The 18,847-nt window shown below is 34.4% G+C and overlaps 1 protein-coding gene across 1 annotated transcript in view; it reads left to right on the top strand.

Annotated features, from left to right (window-relative positions):
- Positions 1–18,847, top strand: part of Slc44a5 (solute carrier family 44 member 5) — a 349,441-nt gene that overhangs the window by 324,827 nt on the left and 5,767 nt on the right. The window contains exons 11-21 of the mRNA XM_058578926.1: positions 2,604–2,735; positions 5,257–5,356; positions 7,902–7,994; positions 8,427–8,514; positions 9,034–9,299; positions 9,805–9,899; positions 12,254–12,357; positions 13,405–13,478; positions 14,322–14,392; positions 14,512–14,600; positions 15,872–15,956. Coding sequence (XP_058434909.1) covers positions 2,604–2,735; positions 5,257–5,356; positions 7,902–7,994; positions 8,427–8,514; positions 9,034–9,299; positions 9,805–9,899; positions 12,254–12,357; positions 13,405–13,478; positions 14,322–14,392; positions 14,512–14,600; positions 15,872–15,956 — 1,197 coding nt within the window. The remainder of the gene's footprint in view (positions 1–2,603; positions 2,736–5,256; positions 5,357–7,901; positions 7,995–8,426; positions 8,515–9,033; positions 9,300–9,804; positions 9,900–12,253; positions 12,358–13,404; positions 13,479–14,321; positions 14,393–14,511; positions 14,601–15,871; positions 15,957–18,847) is intronic.

The following is an 18,847-nucleotide window of genomic DNA, read 5'->3' as shown; positions in this document are numbered from 1 at the left end:
AAAACCCGAAAATAATTAAGATCAGAGCCAAAATCAGTGAAATTGAGAATAAGAAAACAATACACAGGATCAATGCAACAAAGATCTTTGTATTTGAAAAAGTAAATAAGATTGACAAATCTTTAGCCAAACTAACAAAGAGAAAAAGAAGACTCATATCAACAAGATGAAAAAGGAAATATCACACAGACCCTTCTGAAATCCAGAGGATTATCAGAATCTATTTTGAAAATTCATAGTCCAATAAACTAGAAAATCTGGAAGATGTTGACAAAATTCTAGAAACATATGACCTGCCCAAATTGAATTTAGAAGATATAGGAAACCTAAACAGAGCAATGTCGAATTACAAAATAGAAAGAGCAATTTAAAGTCTTTCAAAAAAAAAGCCCAGGACCTATTGGATTCTCAGCTGAGTTCTACCAGAACTTTACAGAAGATCTAAAAGAACTAATACCATTCTTTCTTAAATAATTCCATGAAATTGAAAAGGGGGGGAAATATACCCATATACATTTTATAAAACCAGTATAAACCTGATACCAAAACCAGACAAAGACACATCAAGGAAAGAAAACTATAGACCAATATCCCTAATGAACATAGATAAAAACTTCTCAATAAGATGTTAGTAAACTATTCAAAAACATCAAAAAGATAATACTGCATGATCAAATGGGTTTCATTCCAGGGATGCAAGTTTCATTCAACATATCCAAATCAATAGATGTAATTCACTACTTAAATAAAATTAAGGACAAAAATTATATGATCATTTCAATAGATGTAGAAAAGACCTTTGATAAAATTCAACACCCATTCATGTTACAAAAAAATAGAGAAGCCAGGGATTGAAGAAACTTACCTCAATATAGTAAAGGCTATTCATGACAAACCCAAAGCCAAAATCATACTAAATAGAGAAAAACAAAAAGCATTTCCTTTAAAATCAGGAAAAAGACAAGACTGTGCACTCTCACCACTCCTATTCAATATAGTCCTTGAAACATTAATCAGAGTGATCAGGCAAGGAAAGGAAATCAAAAGGATATGACTAGGAAAAGGAAAAGTCAAATGAGCGGTCATTGCTGATGATATGATTCTATATTGAGAAAATCCAAACCCTCCACCAGAGGGTGGACAACAAATAAATGTAAAGGTGTTCAACATTGTTAGCCTTTAGAGAAATGCAAGACAAAACTACACTGAGATTTCATCTCACTCCAGTCAGAATGGCAGCCAACAAGAATACAAACAATAACAGATGCTGGAGAGGCTGGAGAGAAAAAGAAAAACTTTATACTATTGGTAGGATTGTGAATTAGTACCACCACAGAAATCAGTATGGAGGTTCTTGAAAAGACTAGGAATGGAACCTCCATGTAACTTAGCTCTATCTAAGGATAAATACTCCTCAGTATTTATCCTAAAGAATTAAAGTCAGTATACTATAGCATGCATACCCATGTTTATAGCAGCACAGTTCACAGTAGCCAAATTATGGAATCAGCCTAGATGTCCATCAACGGATGATTAGATAAAGAAAATGTGGTACATAGACACAATAGAGTTTCAGCTTTTGCAGGAAGATGGATAGAACTTGAGAACATTATGTTAAGCAAAATAAGCCAAGTTCAGAAAGACAAGGGTCATATGTTTTCTCTTATGTGTGAAAGTTAGGAAAAAGGAAAAGAAAGGTAGGCAGGAGAGAATCTCATGAAAATTGAAAGGAAATCAGTAGAGGAAAGCAATCAGGCAATGGAAGGAAGAGAAAGAAAGTGGAAATACCTGGGAATAGTATTGGCCAAATTGTTATACTGTGTGCATGTATGAATATGTAATGATAAATCCCACCATTGTGTATAATTATAATGCACCAATAAAAATATGAGGAAAATACAGATATACAAGATGGAACTCTGTTATTTACAAAGTTACACAAAAGAAAATACAATATTTGAAAGTGTAAAGATGGGTAAAAAAAATACTAGCAATCATTAAACAGAAGAAAGCTTTAGAAACTATAATAGTATCAGATGATACTTTTAAATAAAATACCTTATTAAGGAGAAAAAGAATTAAATTAACTAAAATAATATCAATTCTAAACTTTTGTTCTTGTCTTAAGATAGCCTCAAGGCTGGGATATGACTCAGTGGTTAAGCACCCTGGGTTCAATCTCCAGTATAAAAAAAAAAGTCTTGAAATTCCTAATTTATAAGGATAAATAAGTTAATAAATAATAAATTGGTATTGAGTGTTGAATTGGGTTGAATCTCTCTCCCAGAGAGATTTCAACACATTTCCTTACTGAACAAATATGCCATATTTATTTAACCAGTTCCTATTGATAGACATTAAGGTTGTTAGTAACCAAAAATACATTTAAAGTCAGAGTTATCCACATAAAAACTGAAAACCTGTCAAATACAGAAGCAATTTAGACTTTTAGATCCAAATAAAATATTTACCATGTAAATATGAATCTTACCTTTGTAGAAATGACCATACTGACTAGTTTCACATAGTTATTTGTGATTAGCATATGGCTTCTAATTCAGAAAATAACATTTTACATTAGTATGTGTTTCTTTCTTTTCAAGGAATATGGTACTGTTACCAGGAATACAACAATCTTCAGCACCACCCAAATTCTACACTGACTATATATGACATCGGGATTGAGACAAACATAAGCATGTACTTTAAATTGAAACAGACATGGTTCTCATTTTGTGAGTGGATTTTAAAAACTAATTTTGTTATCATAATAATGAAAAGATATCTCTTCATATAAGGAAAGCATGGGTTGGTGTAAACTGTTAAATACATTTCCCACTAATGGAATTACAGGTAAATGTCTGCAAGCTATAGCAAATGGAAAAGTCATTGAGGAGAATTTATTGTATGATCTAAGAAAATATTACTTTACAAGGATCTCAAGTCATTTGCCTTCAACTTAAAATGGTTGGGTTTTGGGTGTTTATGGACAGTAACCTGATATCTAAGAAAGATGTTCAAAAAGAAATAAAAGGTTGATCTTTCAAACTTGTTTAAGTAAAAAGAAAATAAGAAACTTTTTCTCATAACAAGACATTTGAACTATTGTAGGAATTTGAGCAATAAGTAACTGAAAACAAATGTAAATTTTAAAATGTTTGTTCAGATTATTGAATTAGTTAAGGGTAATATTAATTTTTAAAGCAAAATTTCCAAGATGACTTTAATCTTATATTCATAGAATGGTTTTATTATAATATTCCTTGCACTTCAGAGATTCATGTTCTTTAATCAAGATTTTAATTATCTCTAATTACATGTTGCTCAAAAAAAAATTTCCTTTTTATATTGCTCATTTTGCTCTTTACCATGTTCAGGGAGGTCTGATAAGGAGTCCAGAAAGAACCTCAGAAGGGGAAACATACAGTGACAAGTCCCTGTGGCTTCATAATTGATCAGATATTAATTGATTACTTTCTCTGTATTTGGCAAAATTCTAAGTACCAGAGAAAAAAGCATACATGTGAAATTATGAAGAAAACACTAAAAATAAGCATTTACAAATAAAAAATAATTTTACGAGTCCTTGATCATGTTGGAAGATAGTTCTATTCCTCTCTGCTATTAACTTCATGACCCTGGGTAGTTTTCTTATGCCCCAGGTTCTAATCTTCTGTTAAATTATAGAGTTATAATATCAGTTCTATAGGATATCAAATATGTTTATATTACTTACTCTTAGTCAGACATAAGAGGGCAACATAGTACATAAATTCAAAAGACATTTAAATTTCTCTAAGGTAACCATTTTGATATTTCACTTTCTTATTATAAGTTTAATATACAATGTTCCTTAATGCAATTTCAATATGTCATTTCCTTAGGTTTATCAGAAGATAACAGTTTTAGCATAAAGTAGCTATATTCCACAATTTAAGAATGAAATTAGTGTTTTAAGAGAATAAAATGTGCATGAAAGTATAAATACATAGCTTCACTAAAAGAAGATGTTGAAGCAAGATGATACTTACATAAGCTCCTCCTGCAGCTCCAAGTTAACTCATTTTACTTACTTGGACATCTTAACTGATGTGTGATATGATATCAGAATGTGTTATCATAATAGAATGAATAATGAGCTGTCCATCACTGAATGTGCTCAAGCATGAATAGAACACCTAGCAAGGAGATTATAGTAAGGATTCCTTCCTGGGTAGGCTTTTAAGTTTCTATAAAGTTTCTTCTATACTTTTCGGTCTATTATTAGTAATACTATATTTTCTTGATTTTATGATCCATACCTTTCTACGTTTAACATTTCTGAAATCAGAATGCATATTAAAATTATTACTTTCCCTAAAATTTTGTTGCTAAATATTCATCTCAGAATTGAGGACATGATCATTGAGATTATGTAAAATTAAGTTTTAACAAACCTAATTTAGCTAGCTAAAGAGAAAAAACTGAAACAAGCTCTAGGGGTGGAGGAGGGAGCTATTTATTATAAAAATATAGAAGTAGCTCATCAAACTCAAAAAAGGAGCTGGATGTTCAAATTTAATTGCATCAAGAAAAGAAAAGGTCCCAAAGAACTCAAATTTCCCTCTCTTTATTCTTTTTCTTTACACACATACATGTTATTCTTTCTTTGTGATTCACTTTTTTCACATAAAGATAGATTTGACACAGTTCACTAAATTTGTATTACCCTCAGTTCAAGAGGCTTATAAACTTCAGGACTAAACTAAGTTCCCTTAGTTTTGATTCTAAGATGTTTATTGGCCAAGTTTGCTTGTATTTACACTCCAGTTCCATCAATAGTGGTGGCTCTGGTGGGTGGAGTCACAAAATAAAAATGTAGCAGCCAAGAGACTGCCCTGACAGCAAGGATAGTTGAGAGACATTGGAACAAGGTGAACAGCCTAAAAAGTTCTTCTGTCATAGTTTCTTACCATGGAAGGAAACCCTTCCTTCTTAATTGCCTATTTCTCAATTTCTACAAGAGGTGTGAAATGTTTTCATGGATAAAATGAAGCCTTTTCAATTGATATGTTTAAACTCTAGCTAAAGGTGTTAGTCTGAATTTCTTAGTATATCATGCAGGTGTTAAAACTGACTCAGAAGGTTGGTATTTTGGAAAGGCAGCACGTTTAAATTATAAAGTGTCAGAAATGACAGAAATAATCTTAAAGCACAGGTCTAACTTTTGCGGAGGAAGTTTGTTTTTGTATTGATTTTTTTTTCCCCTGTTCTAAGTGATAATACTCATCATCATTGAAGTGATTGTCATCATCTTGCTGATCGCCTTCAGGAGACGAATCCGTGTCGCCATTGTTCTGCTGAAGGAAGGGAGCAAGTAAGGCTCTTACTATAGAAACTCAGTCAGTCAGTGAAGTCAGCCACTGCTAGTTGCACTCCCCACACAGTTTTCCCACTAAGAAGACTCCTTAAAGAAAACTATTTTCCATCCAGGAGGACTCTTACTAGAAAATTCACCACTAACAATCCCTTTTTGTTTTTTATTTCTATTTTTTTTGTGGTACTGAAGATTGACTCGAGGGACACTTACCCCTGAGTCACACCCCTAGCTCATTGTTATTTTTTTTTTAAATTTTGAGTGAGGGTTTCTCTAAATTGCCAAGGCTGATCTCAAACTCAAGATCCTCCTGGTTCAGTTTTCCTAGTAGCTGGGATTATAGGTGTGCACCACCACACCCAGCTAACAAATCCTCAGTTATTACAGGGTAAATAGGATACAATCTGTCTTGTCCATGTATCAATTTTTTTGAGCACCAAGTGTATATTAGAAGAATAAAAGGTTGAAGTGAGCAACAAAGTTCTATATAAGAGCTATATTACAGGTTATATTATATCCTTACTGTGTCATATATTAACATTAATAGTTGAGATGTTTTATAGAACTTAAATCACCATGATTCTATAATTCAGTTATATGCTATTATCATTTATATATGATTGACAACATTTTCTAATGGAACAATTCTAGCAGCACCAGACTACTCATTCTGTAAGGCTCATGATTCAGGAACACAGAGCCATTTTTATTTTAAAATATTATAAAATAAACACTAAATCTTTCATAAAATTCATGCTGGGAGGTAATAACACCTATAGTTTATAAACTATTCCAAAAGGTCACTTGAGGATAGCATTTACTCTAAACTTTTGAATAATGCATGGAAGAAACAAGGAGAACATTCCTATAAAGCCAATAGCACACTCTTTACTTAGGACGATGGAAACTAAGTTGTTAAGGACCAAGAACCAAAATTATTTTTAATCATCTTTAAAGACTATTGTAACCAAACTGCCACATTATTATAATAATAATAGTGCCACCTGAAACCAGTGGTTTAAATAGTCAACAAGCAGTTTGTTAAACTCTCTCTCTTTTTCCCACAATAACTGTTGCCCTATCATTATCCACTGAACACCACTGATTTTCTGGGTTTATTTCTTAAAATAGTATGTTACTGTGCAGTTCAAGGTAACATGCCCCACTTGTTATGACCCTAAGTGTGTGTGTGTGTGTGTGTGTGTATTGAAGAGCTAATACTACTGTAACAAGTTGATAGCTTACTCAAGGGAAAATAAAGACTGGAATGAATGCATATGCAAATTCAAAGTAAAATTAAGGATACACAGTAGTTCACTTGAAATCAGTGTATCAAGAAAAGAGAGAACAACATAGCTTAAATAGTGAAGGAAAGGTAACAAATGCCAAAGAACTGAGACAGGTCAAAGCATCTGCAGCAGTAGGATTCCCATCATATTTTTAAATGGTACATCAAACTGTGTTCTGTCATATACTAAAATGGTCATTTGTAAGTAGTAGTTAGAAACAGCCCAGCTAGAATGATGAACATTTTACAAACCATATCCTATGAGGAAATCAAAGAAATGATTATCCAGGAGAAAAAAAAAATGGATATGGAGTTACTTGAAGGGTTGCTATGGCAAAAAATAGTGGTAATTGACCATGAACATTTCTTCCTGGAAATAAGTTGCAAATAGTTAGAAAATGCAGAATTTCCTAATACTTTGTCAGGAAAATGGAATGAATGGTATCATGTAAAAGTAAGTTCCCAACACTCAATGTTTGTAAATGAATTCATTTGAATATAACAGAAGGGTTTTTGTTGTTGTTGTTATTATGACTGTTTTTGGTTTTGTTTCTGTTTTTTTTTTTTTTTTTTTTTTTTTGTTCCAGGAATTGAAGCCAGGGGCACTTACCTACTGACTCACACCCCCAGCCTGTTTTGGTTTTTGTTGTTGTTTTGCTTTTTTTTGAGACAGGGTCTTGCTAAATTGATGAGGCTGGCTTTGAACCCACAGTCCTTCTGCCTCAGCCTTCTGAGCTGCTGGGATTATGGGTATTCATATCTGCACCCAGCTAGGTATTTTTGAATTAGGGAAGAACTCAGAAGGAGATCTTCAAGGTTTAACAGAAAATCTTCAAGGTCTCCAACTTTAAAAGTTTAACAATCTGAACAAAGGAATAGGTCTCGTGATTATAATGTATCAGCACTTTATGGTCCAGACACAAATAACTACATAGAAGAAAGTTTGGGGGACTTTAGGCAGCAATCAAGGATGCTCATTGTACTTCATTATTCAAATTCTTACAGGGTTTTTCCTAGCCATACATTATACACCAGATACAATAACAGTGTTCTTGGAAGAATATCCCAACTTACTTTAAAAAGAAAAGGTAATAAATACAAATAAAAACCAAATAAGAATCAAACAGAATGATCAGTAAAAAAGAATCAGGTTCTTAGAATTAATTCAGTCTAAGGCTTATTTCTATTTCTAACAGACAAAAATTTCACTGAGAAATTACAGTTCTGATTGAATTTCAAATATTTGTTTTATTTCAGAGCCATTGGATGCATTCCTAGTACATTACTATATCCAGTTTTAACTTTCTTTCTGCTCTTAATCTGCATTTCCTACTGGGTTGTGACTGCAGTGTATCCTTTGATGAGTGACCTCTTTAATCCAAAAGTCCATATTTACTGTTAAGGAAGAGGAATTTATTTTCAGTGTTTTCTTTCTCTGGGAAAACAAGGAACATCCTAAAGAAATACCTGGATATTTTTTCCAAGCTCTAAAATGTTTTGTCTATTGATTTAATTTCTCCTTAAAAAAAATCATGTGGTAGACTTGTTTTCTTTTGGCCTCACATAACCAAAGAGAGGTCCTTTATATTTCACTGTTTTTAGGAGCCACTCAGGGCAGGGGGGGCAGGTTATATTAACTTAGGTGTGATAAGTAATGAATTATTAAAATATTAGAAGATATTGAAGTTCATCTCCCCATAAACTTTAGAGTTATCTGTGTTATTTTCTTGTCTATTTTCAATGTCCCAGCAAAAATTTTTTTCCTTAATAGAGTCCATTCAGTTTTTTGGCTACATCAGGAATACCTATGTACACAGTTACAGCCACAGATGAGCCATGTATCTATTCAAATAAAATCTGTGAACCAGAGGTAAGTAGAAGAAACTCTCTTCAGTACTTACTTCATTACAGAGTTCTACTGCATTTCATCTTGCAGTTGTATTCATCTGGAAATGGAGTTTTCAATGCACAAATGCAACAATAACTATTTACTTAGAATGGGAGGGTGGGTCAGCTGTTAAGGAGGAGAGCATTGAAAACGGTAGGCATACTGGAGAGAAAGCACTATCACTTTTTTTCCTGAGTTTTCTTGTTCTATCATATACTCAAGAGGCTGTTATGGCCAACAAAACACTAATAAATGTGAAATTATAGTAGCTGCAGAGTGATGAGCATATGATTGAAAATTAGGTACTTTCCAGGGCTCATTAAAGAATTATATAAAGTGATCTAATAGAAAATGGTGGAGTAACAGCAAAAGCTAATATAGAAAAAAAAAACAAGACATGCTATTTGGGAGCTACAAAAGACAAAAAGGCAGGGAGATGTTATTTTGAAGTGGAATTTATTCTTGTGCTTTGTTTTCTTTTGTTTTGTTTCCTGAGTACAGAGTTTTAATACAACTGAAATTCCCAGAGTTTGCCCGGGAGCTCATTGTAACTTTGCTTTCTATGGTGGTGGAAAGACTCTGTACCATCAGTACATCAATACCTTCCATATATACAATCTATTTGTCTTTATCTGGCTTGTAAACTTTGTCATTGCATTGGGTCAGTGTTCCCTTGCTGGTGCCTTTGCTGCTTATTACTGGGCCATGAAAAAACCCGATGATATTCCACCATTTCCACTTTTTACTGCATTTGGATACGCTTTACGGTAAGCTCCAATGTTAAGCTCCTTTACCTATATCCTCAGTTATATTTAGTATGCTCATATTTCAGTCTTGGCTAGTTGCTTCAAGTGGCAAAGTAAAAATGAGGTTAAGAGTGGGGTTTAATATTTATGGACAGCCATTGGCTTGTCTGTTTTCATAGCCATGGTTTTACAATCTCTACCCAGGCCAATATTCTTCTAAATCCCATGAATTCCTAAAGATGGGACGAGATAAAAGAGAACACCAAATGAAAGATTAAAGATTAACTTGGCTGTGTATCTTCACTGATCAGGTCAAACTGTCTATTTTTTTGAGAATAGACTGTTGATAGATGAAGGACAAGACAGATGTATATGGTTTAAAACCTTCCGTGGAGATGTCCCTCCATGTGAATAAAATCTCTTTCTTCTGCAGATTCCTTTTCCCTGTGAAAATTGTTTGAATAGTAACCGGATAGTTAAGAGTTTAAGCTTATTTTAAACTTTTATTCTTGTTTTATTTGTCTAGATATCACACAGGATCACTAGCATTTGGAGCTTTAATTCTTTCATTAATTCAAATATTTAAAATGGTCCTAGAATACATGGACAGCCAACTTAAAAGTAAGATTTCAGAATTTATTTCAGACTTCCTGACTGTTGTAAAAAGAATAGCTAGGGGGTAGGGAGAGGCTTGATGACTAACTTGGACTGGGGTAGTAAAGATGGGAATGGTCACATTTGGAAAACATTTTGAAGAACAACCCAATAGGACTTGCCACCGGAGGATCGAATGCCAGGAAAGGGAGGGGCACTGGTGAAGAAAAAGAGGGGGGAAAGTGTGTGGTCCTATTTATAAAGACGTGAGAAGCAGATTAAAAAAAGTGCAAGATTAAGAAATCTATTTTAATCTTGTCACTGATGGGAAGCGTAGTGATGTCAGGTACGCAGTTCCACGCCTAGGGATCAGGTCAGGTTAGATTGAAAATATGAATGTGAATATCACTGACAGAGCCTTTAATATGATACACAGAGTTCAAAAACAGGAACTGTGTTTAGAATCTGCCTTAAAAGATAGCTGAAACAACCTTGAAAAGGAACAACTATTCCTTTGAACTAAAATTAGTTCAAAACTTAATACAAAGCTCTAGTAATTAAAGCAGTGTAGAATTAGCATAAGGATAGATATGAAGGCCTGCAATAGACTAGAGATTTCAGAAATAAACCCTCACATATAAAACCATTTGCTGTGAAAATTAGTCTCTCAACTACTAGTGCTGGAAAACCTGGATATCCACATGTGAAAGTATGAAGTTGGACCCTCACCTTACACCAAATATGAAAATTAATTCAAAATGGATCAAAGAGCTAAACATAACAGCTAATACTATAAAACTCTTAAAAGCAAACATAGGAAGAAATCTTCATGACATTGGATTTGGTGATGATTTCTTAGCTATCACACCAAAAGCATGGGCAAAGTAAATAAATAAATAAATACGACTTCAAAATTAAGGACAATCAATAGTACAGTTCAAAGGGTGGGGAGCAGGGAGGCAGGAAGGAACTGAGAAAGTACCAAAATTTGGAAAAAAAAAAGTTTTGGAACAAAATCTAGCAAATTATGCTATGTTTATATATAAGTATACCACAATAAATAAAGCCCACTTATATATCAATATATAATTATAATGCTGTAAATAAAATAATAATAAAAACAATAGAAGGGAGATTAGTATAGAGTGTAGGTAGATCCAGGAGGGGAAGAAGGAGAAGGGAAAAGGAAGGTACTGGAGAATGATTGATCAAATCCTATGAATGTGGCATAATGAATCTCACTATTATGTATAATTACCATGAATCAATAAAAAATAATTTAAAATACTTGGGCATCAAAAAATACTATAGGTAAATGAAGCAACAACTCACCGTGGAAGATATTTGCAAATAATATGCCAGATAAAGGATTAATCTCCAGAGTATATGAAGAGCAACTACAAATCAACAGCAAAAAAGAAAAAAATAGTTCAAAATGGGCAAAGAGCTAAATGGACATTACTCCAAAAACGATACATAAATAGCCAATAGGGACATGAAAAGATGCTCAATATCACTATTTGTAAAATGCAAAGTTAAAACCACAATTAAATTATTTTCACACTCCTTAGAATGGCTATCAAAACAACAACAAAAACAGAAAATTAAAGTGTTGATGAGAATGCAGAGAAATTGAACCTTTGTATATCACTGGTGAGAATGGAACAACCACTGTTGGAAACAGTATGGCAGTTCCTTCAAAAGTTAAAAATGGAATTTACAATTCATCCAGAAGTTCCTCTTCTAGATATATTTCCAAAAAATTGAAAATGAGGACTTCAAAAGATATTTGCACAACAGTGTTCATAGCTGCATTATTAACAATAGTCGAAAGATGGAAACGATACAAATTTCCTTTAACAGATGTGGCAAAAGTTAAATTTGTTGAATACATTCAATAGAATACTAGTCAGCCTTAAAAAATAATGAAATGATGAAGCTTGAAGACATTATGTTAAGTGAAATACGTAAGATACAAAAATGACACATTTTTTACGATCCCACTTATGAGGGACCCAAAAGAGGCAAATTCTTATGGACAGAAAGTCTAATAGAGGTTACAAGAAGCTGTGGGAGGTGGGCATCAAGGAATTATTGTTGAATGCTTATAGAATTCCTGTCTGAGATGATAAAGAGTTCTGAAAATGGGTTGTGTGATGGTTGCACAGCATTGTAAATGTGCTCAAGGCCACTGAATTGTAAATGTAAGAATAATTAAAATGACAAATTTTATGTCTATTTTGCCACAATAAAAAATGTAAGGCCCATTTTTAACATTTTTTATTTACCATATTATTTATTTATTTAAATATTATTATTTATTTTGAATCATAGGATTCAGAAACAAATCATTAATAGATTTAAATATCTCCTTCTCACAGAAGCCCAAAACAGCATTTCCAAATTTCTACAATGCTGCCTGACATGCTGTTTCTGGTGTTTGGAAAAAATGGTAAAGTTTTTAAACAGAAATGCCTATATTATGGTAAGTAGGTTTCTTTTTCAAAATTTACCAAGCTACTGCTTACAAACCCAACCCCAGATCTATGCTGCTCCCTTTAAAGCACTTTTACATAATGCAGTTGAACTCATTGCCATGTTGATAAAAGGGTTTGTGAATCCAACCTGAGATGCAGGGCTGTGCTTCTGTAGTTGAGGCAGGATCTTAATTATATCGTACTCTTGCGGGTATAGTTACCTTCAATATCTTTTTTGAGAGTGTAAGTACTGGAACTTAAAAGGGTGCTAGATTGAAAACCATTGTGTGGTCTTTGAAGGAGTAGGTGGAGAACTTTGTTGATGTTTCACTCTGAGAATAAAATATGTTTCTAATTATGGGATTTACATAATTTGAAGAAAGGAGGGCCTCATGATTTTTTGTGAATCTTGTGTTAAAATGTGTAGATATTGACAGTATTTGACTGAATTTGTTATGTATTTCTCATGGGAATATGACAACTTCTAAAGATATTTTTTAAGAGGGGACTCAGAAATTTAATCTTCTTAAATTTTAGAAGCTACTACCATATGACACTTGCTTATTATCACAGTGACAAAGGGGTCTGGAGAAGTGATTCAAATAGTCATGGAGATTCAAATAATTGTTCATTTACCTCCAGTGAGTGTATTCTGTTGAGTCTTTTAATCAGCAAAACAAATACAGGGAAAGGCATTGGATTTGAGCAATTTTTGATGTAAAGACTATAATATTTAGTCCATCCAAAACATTCCAAGGACAGCGGTCCTTACCTGAAACTTGATAAAAAGACGTGCATCTGTAGGAGGCAGTCTAACCCCTGGAGTTCAGGGTCTAGGGCAAGTGAAGGACATTATCATGTCAGGGACCCTGAGGGCTCTGCCAAGTTGAGGAACACACAGTCCTCATGCCTCCCACAAACCCATATGTTGGAAGGAGGAGGGCATCAGTATGGATGACAGAAAAATATCTAATTGTTTTCCTATCATTGGATTGTCTGTTGGTCGTGTCAGAGTATGCTACTGACTCAAGAATAGTATCAATTGTTTTCCTCAGATTGCAATATATGGGAAAAACTTCTGCATATCAACAAGAGATGCTTTCAATCTGCTGATGAGAAACATTATAAAGTAAGTAATCAGGTTGAAACTTGCAACAGTTTGATGAACCTGAGCATTATATTCTTCATATGTTATTTATATCCTTCATATGTTATTTGAAGTATTGGTAGCCTTGTTAGGCAAGAATGTTACTTTAATTTGATAGATTTAAATCTTCTCTCTCACATCACTAATTTCTTTTCATATCCTAGAATTGTTTTTCATCATCCACCTAGATTTTTATATACACTGGCATTTGTTCTTTTTTTTTAAATTTAGTTGTAGGTGAACACAATATCTTTGTTTTATCTATTTATTTTTATGTGGTGCTGAGGATTGAACCCAGTGCCTCACACGTGCTAGGCAAGCACTCTACCACTGAGTCACAATCCCAGCCCCCATTTGTTCATTTTTATTATCTCTTTTGCTTAAGAAATTCCCCAGATGAACCACATTGTAGTCTTATCACTGACCATATCCTCTCCCAAAATTAATGGAGACTGAGTGAACAAAATTGGAGAATAAATACAGCATCTTCAGGATTCAGGGTTTCTATAACCTCAATGAGGGGGTGTGGGGGGGAGAGAGAGAGAGAGAGAGAGAGAGAGAGAGAGAAAGGGAGAGGAGAGGCTGACACCTCGGATTGCATGATACCCGACAGGCCTACAATGCCATCTTCTGTTTATTTCATTTAAAAATAAGTCAGAATTTTGTCTCTGGGTTCTACTTTTATTTCTTTTATTTAACGATTGTTGAATGAAATTTTAGCAAAGACCTATTAAAAAGAACTCATGAATTATTTACTCTCATAAATTTCAAGTAACAAGTGCATTTTAAACATAAAGTTATACTTTCTTTTTTTCTGATACTCAGAGTTGCAGTTACAGATGAAGTTACACACTTTATATTGTTCCTGGGGAAAATTCTAATTTCTGGGTTTATAGGTAAGTACTACTACTAAAAAATAATAAAAAGTTGAAAAGATGCTTTGGAAAATGCTCTGCTGCAAAAAGCTACCGCTTTTATAAGTGCATAATATATGTGTTCTGCCTTTTCAATGTAGGTATCCTGGCCTTCTTGATCTTCACACAAAAAATACCAACGATTATACAAGGACCAACATCTTTAAATTACTACTGGGTACCATTGCTGGTAAGAACTGGTGTCTTAGTCAGCTGAGGTTGCTATAGGTACCATAGACTGGATGACTTAAACAATAGAAATTTATTCTTAGTTGATTCCATTTCTGGAGGCCCTCTTCCTAGTACACAGATGAATACCTTACTGTTGGTTTATGTGGTGGGGAAAGAGAGAGAGGAAGAGAGAGAGAGAGGTGTCTTTCATGTCCCTTGTTATAAGGGCATTAATCCCTCTATAAGGGTACCACTCTTCTGAACTAATTGTCCACAGACTTATCTTCCAATTCCATCACATCAGGGTTTAGGGTTTCAACATGAGAATTGGGGTTGAGGGGAGCACAATTCAGTCCATAGCAGCTGATAGCAGCTGAGTATTGTTGACTCTGATTTATCAGAGATAGGGAAATTAAAAAAAAAAGAGCAGTCAAAATGACAGCTAACATTATGGATCTAACTTTGTGCCAACCTCCATTCTGCTTTAGAGATTAGGTTTCTTGCAAACAACTGTTGACACAAAGAAATTCATGTAGAAAGTTTTTTATTAGTTCTCTGCTAAGGTACATTTGCAAGTAAGCCAGGAGGGCAGGACAGGACAACAGAAAAAGCTGACCTCTGCTGCAGTTATAGCTGAGACCACAGACATAATTACAATTAAATTCTGGCAAAGGATCTGGGCCTTCATCAGCCTCACCAGGCACCTGGCAGCCATGAACTGCCCTTAGGGGTGTTGCCCTCCAGTGAAGTAGTTCCCTGTGGGCAGAGCAGTTCCTGGTCAGGAAATCTGCTGAATTATCCCAACATCTAGATAGATGATGAGGCAACTGGAGGATATCTGGGTGAAGTTTGGAGTCTCTGTTATAATGTATTACCTCACTCATCCCTATGGAATAAATGCTGTTGTTACCCACATTCTTGTCTTCTCTACTGCCAGTTTAATATAAGGGGCCCAGAGAGGTTAACTTGTTGAGCCCCTGAGCAGTGATTCAAACCCAGGAAGTATGTGCTTTTAATCCCTTTGCTTTACTGACTTGGTATGCTGTATCCTAAAACTGGGATATTTGGGATAGGCATTGGGACAGCAGAAAAAAAAAACAAATAGGCAATCTAGTACATTTTCTTTAAGTCTCAGGACAGAGCACACAAAAGCATTATTAATATTTTTGGTCTCTACTTTGAAATCTAACAGAGTTTTCAAAGCTTTATTGCCATGACTTTCATTTTCACCTGCATTGTTGTTCTGGACAAAGTCAATGACATGCTGATTTTCTTCTCTATCCATTTCAGACTGTCATTTTTGGATCTTATCTAATTGCTAAGGGGTGCTTCAGCGTCTATTCAATGTGTGTTGAAACAATTTTCCTCTGCTTCTGTAAGTATTCAGTATGTGTAATACCCCCTTTCCTGGATAACTGACAGGTGAGAAGGTGAGGACCCACATTTCTAGCTGATTTGTGGGTTTGTTATTACCCAGCTACAAGCACAAAGCAGTATTTATTTGGAAGGAGACATTGCTTAGTATATACTCTTTAAACCTTAACAGCTGGGAAATAACCCAGAGACAGAGAAACAAATATTGCTTAATCTCATTTATATATAGAATCTAAGAATGCAAACTCAAGAAAGGAGAAGAATGCAGAGCAGGAACCAAGGGGTGAGGAACCCAAGGAAATTTTTTTTCAATGAGAACAAAATTGCAGTTGCAGGATAACAAGTCTGGAAATCTCATGTACACCATGGTCATCATAATTAACAAAACTATATTATATACTTGGAATTGGCTATGAGAAATCTTAAGCAACCTCACCAAACACACACAAAAAAGATAACTATGTGAGATGATGGATATGTTAATTAGCTTGATTTCCGTAACCACACCACGATATGTATGTGTATCAGAACACTCCATGCCTTAAATATATACAATTTGTTATTTGTCAATCAAACCTCAATAAACCTGGGGAAATTATACCTTAGTAAACTGTGGAGAAATTACAAAATCACCCACACTTACAAAAATAAAAATTAAAGAGATAGAGAAACAAAACAGAACTTCAACAGTGGAGAGAACAGTTTACCAAGTACAAGAAAGTCATCTACTAAAAAATGAATGTTTTGGGTCATGGCTGGGTACTAGCATGAAATTATTTTTTCAGTTCTTAATATTTTTTCAAATTTACAACAGTGATGGACTTCTGATGTGCTTTGTGAACAGAACTGAGGATGTAACTGAACTTTGTGCACTGGGTTTTGGGAATTCTTTGAGGAGATCACTTGCAAAGCCAAGATGGCAACAGTTTCAAAAATCCATACTGTCAACTCATACAATGTAACAGCATAATACATGGATATAGGGGAAGTGGTTGGATCCATTTAGAACCTTAAGAGTTTCAATGCCTCTTTTACCACTGAGCCCCTGGGTGGCATGTGCAATTCACATACACAGAACAAATGCTTTATATTATCACCTCAAATGCTTTATATTAGCACCTCATGTAAAATAATAACCCAGAAAACCTGGTGCCCATCAGGATTTTGATCTGGCTTTCACCTTCAGTGACATCTCTGTGGCAAACCTAAAGAACGTAGGGTCAGCCAGTGAGATAACAGAATCCATTAGGCATACAGTTATATACCTGGAGATATGATGTCTCTGACATGTTGCTCTTAAAAGAGCAGAGAAAACTTATTTTTGTACAGGGCATTACTGAGCAATCCATGTGTATAAAACTATCAGTATTTTTATAGAGTAACCTACAGCATCAATTTCACACTGGGGTCATGAGAGGATATAATGATTATAAGGTAAAATATGTGAAGAAAAATCTCCTAGAAAATAATGACCTTTTTTTTTTTTCTTTCTGAACATGTTAAGAAATAATTTAAATAACTGGACAAAGAAATCAGAGAATCTTTGTGTACCACTTAGCCTTTCCTCTGGCTGTAAATGGAACAGAAAAGTTTAATCCTTTACTAGTATCTCTGTTTTTTGTATTTTTTTTAAAAAGAAAAGTCATATTTAGAAAACATGAGAAAATTCCAGCTTTGTCATGGGATGGAAGAAGGCATATGGTCCTTAGGCTATGCCTCAGCCATCATAGAGAAGGGGCTCTGTCATCTCAGATGCTCATCATAGGCACTATTTGGAGATCTATCTATGATCTTTATTCTTGTAACTTAAAATATTTCTTAAAATTCATCTTAGGAAATGTCTAGAACCTACCAGTACTCAGTCTTTGAAAGCTTAGGCTAATAATGTTGATTTAAAATTTGTCAGTGTACTTTTAACTTAGGAAATTAAAACAACATATTTTCCATCTATATTTATTAATAGATTTCCAACTTCTTGAAGATGAGTGTAATGTCAGTTTTATTCAATACAGTGTGTGTTGACACAGTTTCTTTTTCAAAGACTATTGTCTCTGATAATAGAGAACAAGGGAAACTGGGTGGCATTCCTCTTCCCTCCCAGTTATTATGAGAGGCAGCATCATACTCTGGAGACTTTCTTCTTAAGTGATACCCTCAGCCAAATTCTGGTTGTGTTGGATACTTTTTGTTTTTTATATATCTTTTTATATCCATTATGCTGGGAAAAAATAATAGTGGTAGATCATTATTCATGATCCAGACCAGGCTTGCTACCTCAAGGGTAAAAATGATACAGATATATAACATGTGATATTATATAGAAATAAGGTTAAGGACAAGAAAAACAACAACAACAACAACAAAAATGTGCATTGTCTATCATGTTCCTTCCTAGCTTTTTCATTTTGTGTGTAAGGAAGGTCACTGTGAGTTCTAATATAAAAATCTACTAAGTCAATAATCCAGCTTCCCCAAAGAATCTAGATAATCTGTGCTGTGAATCATATATATTCACTGGAAACTTGGTCCCATGCAAATTTCTCCTAGCTGCTGATCATAGTTCTGAGGCTCCCCCCAGCCACCCAGTAGGTGGGTCAGTGACAGTGCCATCGTTTTCCTATTCGCTTCAGCAAGCGAAGAGGAAGGTAAATTCACATATGAGAGAAGTCAGTGAACCCTGGCATTCGCCTTGAAATGTAATCTGAGGTAGACCACAAGGACTTAGGGGAGGGAGCTTTATAGTTCAATAGGATGAGAGTTGGCCTAGACATCCAGAGCCTGGCTCTCTCTTCCTCACTGCCTCCCAGATCACATTCAGCTATTTTACACCCCTGGGCCTCAGCTTGAAGGAGCTGCAACATCAGTATATGGACTACTATCAAAAGTGACTTT

The sequence above is a fragment of the Marmota monax genome, unplaced genomic scaffold (assembly GCF_021218885.2).
Source record: "Marmota monax isolate L192 unplaced genomic scaffold, Marmota_monax_Labrador192_F-V1.1 WCK01_AAM20220418_F8-fsc00046, whole genome shotgun sequence".
Classification (NCBI taxonomy): Eukaryota; Metazoa; Chordata; class Mammalia; order Rodentia; family Sciuridae; genus Marmota; species Marmota monax.
Note: the sequence above shows the minus strand (reverse complement) of the source record. Positions and strands in the feature narration are given on the sequence as shown.